The 5,993-nt window shown below is 34.5% G+C and overlaps 1 protein-coding gene across 1 annotated transcript; it reads left to right on the forward strand.

The window, feature by feature from the left end:
• Positions 1 to 491: 491 nt before the first annotated feature.
• Positions 492 to 5,723, forward strand: LOC140803134 (probable U3 small nucleolar RNA-associated protein 11). Its single transcript, XM_073158825.1, has 7 exons — positions 492 to 547; positions 655 to 745; positions 850 to 941; positions 1,045 to 1,138; positions 1,234 to 1,313; positions 4,519 to 4,602; positions 5,624 to 5,723. The coding sequence occupies exons 1-7, from the start codon at positions 492 to 494 to the stop codon at positions 5,721 to 5,723; spliced, it is 597 nt and encodes a 198-aa protein (XP_073014926.1).
• Positions 5,724 to 5,993: the final 270 nt, after the last annotated feature.

Consider the following 5,993-nt stretch of genomic DNA (forward strand, 5'->3'; position numbering starts at 1 on the left):
CCAACTGAACGTTTTAAACAATAAAAAATAATAATCTTAGCATAAAAAGTAATATTTTTCATGGAAGATCCAAATAAGAGATCCATCTCACAAAATATGATTCGTGATATCATCTCACATAAGTTTTTGCACTCAATCCGGAAGCCAATTTGCATGATTGAATTTTAGTTAATTTAGAATAATTTTTTTGCCACAATATAAAATACTTTTCATCATATCAAGATTCTCTGCATTGGTGTCTCCTTTAAACCCTAAGCCTTCACTGCTTTCCACAGGCGAGTCTTCTGTGGTTAATAATTATTTTTAATTTGGTGTAAATACGAAAAAAATCCGTTGTTTTTTTTATGTACCGATAATATTCGTTGTTTCACGGTTAAATTATTTCAACTCAAGATTTTTGTTTGCCCTTTATGTTTTCTGTAGTGGTTTTTGCCTTTCTGAAGTGCGTAAATTGATTTTAAAGTTCTGTGAATTTTTTTTCTATCATAAAGATGTCGTCTTTAAGGAATGGTATTCCAAGAAAAGCTCACAAGGAGCGCGCTCAGCCGTAAGTGTGATTATTTTTTGGGGCCATTAATTTATACATTGCCCATTTTGAAATATTTTGACGTATATTTCTGGTTCACTCAATTGATGATTTGTTGTGTGTACCAGGCATTTGAGAAGGAAATTTGGGCTGCTCGAAAAACATAAAGATCATGTCATTCGTGCACGAGCCTATCACCAGAAGGAGCAGATTTTACTGGTAATTTCTACTACCCTGCGTCTTGTTGGTTTTGGTAGCATTTTATGAACGAAATTTGGCGAGTTCTTATTTTATGGTAAGTCTCTTCTGCGTGTTTATAACAGAAACTTAAGGAAAAAGCAGCATTGAGGAACCCAGATGAATTTTACTTCAAGATGATTAAAACAAAAACTGTTGGCGGAGTCCATAAACCTGAGTAAGCTGGAAAATTTTATTTTTATGAGGTTATATGTTCTCTTTTGAGGATATTTATTTGAGTGTAATATGAATATTAGCTGTTGAATGTGGATTTTGTAAAGGAGCCAGGCTAATAAGTACACTAACGAAGAGCTGATGTTGATGAAGACCCAAGACATTGGATATATTTTGCAGAAGCTTCAAACTGAAAAAGAGGTTTTATTTTAGAGTTTCTGGTTTTTTGTGTCTCGGATTCTCGAGATAGCTGTCATGCAGCTTCTTTATTCTGAAATTTAACTTTTTGGATGCAGAAAATTGAAAGACTTAATGGTATGTTGCATTCTCTTGACAATCAGTCATCGTCCAAACATGTTTATTATGCCGACAACAGGTGAGCGATCAAGCCCTATTTCTGCTGATTCTTGATAGTTTTAATACCCATTTTTTAGAGTAGTCAATTTCATGTTATAACAGTTATGTCACCACCAAAGTTTATTCTTTTCTCATTATCAGATATGGTCGCGTCTGATAGCTCAATTAATTTATTTCTTCAAAGTCATTTTATTCCCTTCTGCTTTTGAAAGAACGTCTAATATGTAATCTAAGCAATTAAGATAAAACTATCTGAAGGCCAATTTCAAAAGTTCAATGACCAAGGGGCAATGAGACTGTCTTCTCTGGAACTTCTGTTTGAATCACTTGAATTCCATGTTTACACTTGTGTGTCAGCAAATGACATATTTTTTTTCATCCAAGACAGTGATTTGGTGGTAATGTACTGGTCACACAAAGTATTAATGCATAAAATGGTGCAGGGCAAATATTGCTCAGTAGTATAGCATTTTGAGCTTAGTAGATATTTTTGTGTTTCATGAAGTATGTTGGCTAGCTGTTGATTCTCTTTCTAGGGAGGAGGCAAGAGAAGTACCCAAAAAACTTTCAGAACAAGGGAATCCATCAGCTTTTAAAGACTTGCCTAAAGTTATTTTGAGTTACTGGAAGCTATTTTTTTTAGTCAATTGTCTCCTACGAAATTGATTGCCAGGTTGATAACCTGTTTCTACTTGCCTCCCCACAATTAAGATCACTACCGAGTACCGAATGATATCATTACCGTCAATCCATAAGCTATATTGCAAAAACGAAGTGGACTACAAATTTTCCTTGACAATCAGAAATAATTAGCTTTAGTCTGCATGTCCTCACAGCTCTTTCATTTGTCTCTTCACCACCCATAATTTACCCCCTTTAAGTTATCAATACCTCACTTTCTGATTGAATATGGTGATATTTGGCGCCTTGTCATAATATCTTATTTTTCTTATTGAATTTAGTTTTCAATTTCTACTTCATTGGTATTCTCTGCTATTTTTCGAGTTTTCTCTTCAAAAACTTTTTTGGATTTGTTGGTCACAAATATATACCAATTGGGAATATCAATCGCATGCTATGTGAGTTAATTATAATTCCATTTATGCGTGCATGATAAATATTTATGGCCGTGTGTCCTTTTTGTCTTGTCTGGACTTTCTACTGGGCTTCTATTTCTTCCCAGAGATCAATACTATCCCGTCATTGTGAGTGCTGTATCTTTTTATAAATTTTATGGGAATTAGGGGATGATACTTTTCTCCATCATTTATCCTTGCCACTTGACGAACTTTGGTTCAAGAAATCGAATTGATGTACAAGTGCTAGAGAATTTAAACCCAACTGATGTTTCTTGTATCATGAACTACTATATATCATATTCCCTAAAGGGTCTTGCTTGTTGGCAATCGTTGCTGCATTTTCCTAAAATTTAGTCCTTTTCCTATGCTTTATCTTTCTACTTTGATTTTGGGTATTTAGTTTTATTCCAAATGACTTTTCTGTTTCTTGTAGAACATAACTTTATCGAATCAAATGGTTGGTTATCTGTCCGTCGTGCACAAATCCTTTTCCTTTTGATGAGTTTTGCTTTGGTTGATTTCCAAATTTCTTTTCAGTCTCTCCTTGGCTTTAGGCCTTCATATTACTTTTGTTTCTCTTCCACATCGAGTCTTCTGTGCTTAATAATTATTTTGAATTTTGTGTAAATACGAAAGAAATCCGTTGTTTTTTTTATGTACCGATAATCTTCGTTGTTTCACGGTTAAATTATTTCAACTCAAGATTTTTGTTAGCCCTTTATTTTTTCTGTAGTGGTTTTTTCCTTTCTGAAGTGCGTAAATTGATTTTAAAGTTCTGTAAATTTTTTTTGCTATCATAAAGATGTCGTCTTTAAGGAATGGTATTCCAAGAAAAGCTCACAAGGAGCGCGCTCAGCCGTAAGTGTGATTATTTTTTGGGGCCATTAATTTCTTCATTGCCCGTTTTGAAATATTTTGACGTATATTTATGGTTCACTCAATTGATGATTTGTTGTGTATACCAGGCATTTGAGAAGGAAATTTGGGCTGCTCGAAAAACATAAAGATCATGTCATTCGTGCACGAGCCTATCACCAGAAGGAGCAGACTTTACTAGTAATTTCTACTACCCTGCGTCTTGTTGGTTTTGGTAGCATTTTATGAACGAAATTTGGAGAGTTCTTATTTTATGGTAAGTCGCTTCTGCGTTTTTATAACAGAAACTCAAGGAAAAAGCAGCATTGAGGAACCCAGATGAATTTTACTTCAAGATGATTAAAACAAAAACTGTTGGCGGAGTCCATAAACCTGAGTAAGATGGAAAATTTTATTTTTATGAGGTTATATGTTCTCTTTTGAGGATATTTATTTGAGTGTAATATGAATATTAGCTGTTGAATGTGGATTTTGTAAAAGAGCCAGGCTAATAAGTACACTAACGAAGAGCTGATGTTGATGAAGACCCAAGACATTGGATATATTTTGCAGAAGCTTCAAACTGAAAAAGAGGTTTTATTTTAGAGTTTCTGGTTTTTTGTGTCTCGGATTCTCGAGATAGCTGTCATGCAGCTTCTTTATTCTGAAATTTAACTTTTTGGATGCAGAAAATTGAAAGACTTAATGGTATGTTGCATTCTCTTGACAATCAGTCATCTTCCAAACATGTTTATTATGCCGCCAACAGGTGAGTGATCAAGCCTTTTTTCTGCTGATTCTTGATAGTTTTAATACCCATTTTTTAGAGTAGGCAATTTCATGTTATAACAGTTATGTCACCACCAAAGTTTATTCTTTTCTCATTATCAGATATGGTCGCTTCTGATAGCTCAATTAATTTATTTCTTCAAAGTCATTTTATTCCCTTCTGCTTTTGAAAGAACGTCTAATATGTAATCTAAGCAATTAAGATAAAACTATCTGAAGGCCAATTTCAAAAGCTCAATGACCAAGGGGCAATGAGACTGTCTTCTCTGGAACTTCTGTTTGAATCACTTGAATTCCATGTTTACACATGTGTGTCAGCAAATGACATATTTTTTTTTTTTTATCCAAGACAGTGATTTGGTGGTAATGTACTGGTCACACAAACTATTAATGCATAAAATGGTGCAGGGCAAATATTGCTCAGTAGTATAGCATTTTGAGCTTAGTAGATATTTTTGTGTTTCATGAAGTATGTTGGTTGGCTGTTGATTCTCTTTCTAGGGAGGAGGCAAGAGAAGTACACAAAAAAGTTTCAGAACAAGGGAACCCATCAGCTTTTAAAGACTTGCCTAAAGTTATTTTGAGGTACTGAAAGCTATTTTTTTTAGTCAATTGTCTCCTACGAAATTGGATTGCCAGGTTGATAACCTGTTTCTACTTGCCTCCCCACAATTAAGATCCCTACCGAGTACCGAATGATATCATTACCGTCACTCCATAAGCTATATTGCAAAAAAGAAGTGGACTACAAATTTTCCTTGACAATCAGAAATAATTATCTTAAGTCTGCCTGTCCTCACAGCTCTTTCATTTGTCTCTTCACCACCCATAATTTACCCCCTTTAAGTTATCAATACCCCACTTTCTGATTGAATATGGTGATATTTGGCGCCTTGTCATAATATCTTATTTTTCTTATTGAATTTAGTTTTCAATTTCTACTTCATTGGTATTCTCTGCTATTTTTCGAGTTTTCTCTTCAAAAATTTTTTTGGATTTGTTGGTCACAAATATATACCAATTGGGAATATCAATCGCATGCTATGTCAGTTAATTATAATTCCATTTATGCGTGCATGATAAATATTTATGGTCGTGTGTCCTTTTTGTCTTGTCTGGACTTTCTACTGGGCTTCTATTTCTTCCCAGAGATCAATACTATCCCGTCATTGTGAGTGCTGTATCTTTGTATAAATTTTATGGGAATTAGGGGATGATACTTTTCTCCATCATTTATCCTTGCCACTTGAAGAACTTTGGTTTAAGAAATCGAATTGATGTACAAGTGCTAGAGAATTTAAACCCAACTGATGTTTCTTGTATCATGAACTACTATATATCATATTCCCTAAAGGGTCTTGCTTGTTGGCAATCGTTGCTGCATTTTCCTAAAATTTAGTCCTTTTTCTATGCTTTATCTTTCTACTTTGATTTTGGGTATTTAGTTTTATTCCAAATGACTTTTCTGTTTCTTGTAGAACATAACTTTATCGAATCAAATGGTTGGTTATCTGTCCGCCGTGCACAAATCCTTTTCCTTTTGATGAGTTTTGCTTTGGTTGAGGAGTTTAGTTTAATCGTGTATAGAAACACGGTCAACATGCAGGAAGACAGATTCTTCATATCGAGAGCTAGAGGCTAGAAAAAAATGGTTAAAAGATCTAGAGAAAATATACACGGATATGTCTATGCAGAAAGAGTTATAGGTATCAATATTTCAGAGAGTGCGTTATACGCTTCATTTTTTCCTTGTTTCGCTGTAGGGTAATCATTTTAATGCATCATTGGTGCAGAAATGGGGTAAGAAACGCAAACTGCGTGAAGATGAAGTGGTTAGTCCGACTTCAAGACCCGTGTATAAATGGCGACAGGAAAGGAAACGTTGAATAGAATACTTATATAATGAAGATTTCTTGAATGAGAACCTGAGGAGGGGACGTGCAACAATATCCTGTAGTCATCTGGGAAGCACAATT

The sequence above is a fragment of the Primulina eburnea genome, chromosome 10 (genome assembly GCF_022965805.1).
Source record: "Primulina eburnea isolate SZY01 chromosome 10, ASM2296580v1, whole genome shotgun sequence".
Lineage (NCBI taxonomy): Eukaryota > Viridiplantae > Streptophyta > Magnoliopsida > Lamiales > Gesneriaceae > Primulina > Primulina eburnea.

Coding starts and splice junctions, on each gene's coding strand:
- LOC140803134 (XM_073158825.1), top strand. CDS start 492: ATGTCGTCTTTAAGGAATGGTATTCCAAGAAAAGCTCACAAGGAGCGC. Junction 548..654: donor CACAAGGAGCGCGCTCAGCC/GTAAGTGTGATT, acceptor TGTGTGTACCAG/GCATTTGAGAAGGAAATTTG. Junction 746..849: donor AGAAGGAGCAGATTTTACTG/GTAATTTCTACT, acceptor TGTTTATAACAG/AAACTTAAGGAAAAAGCAGC.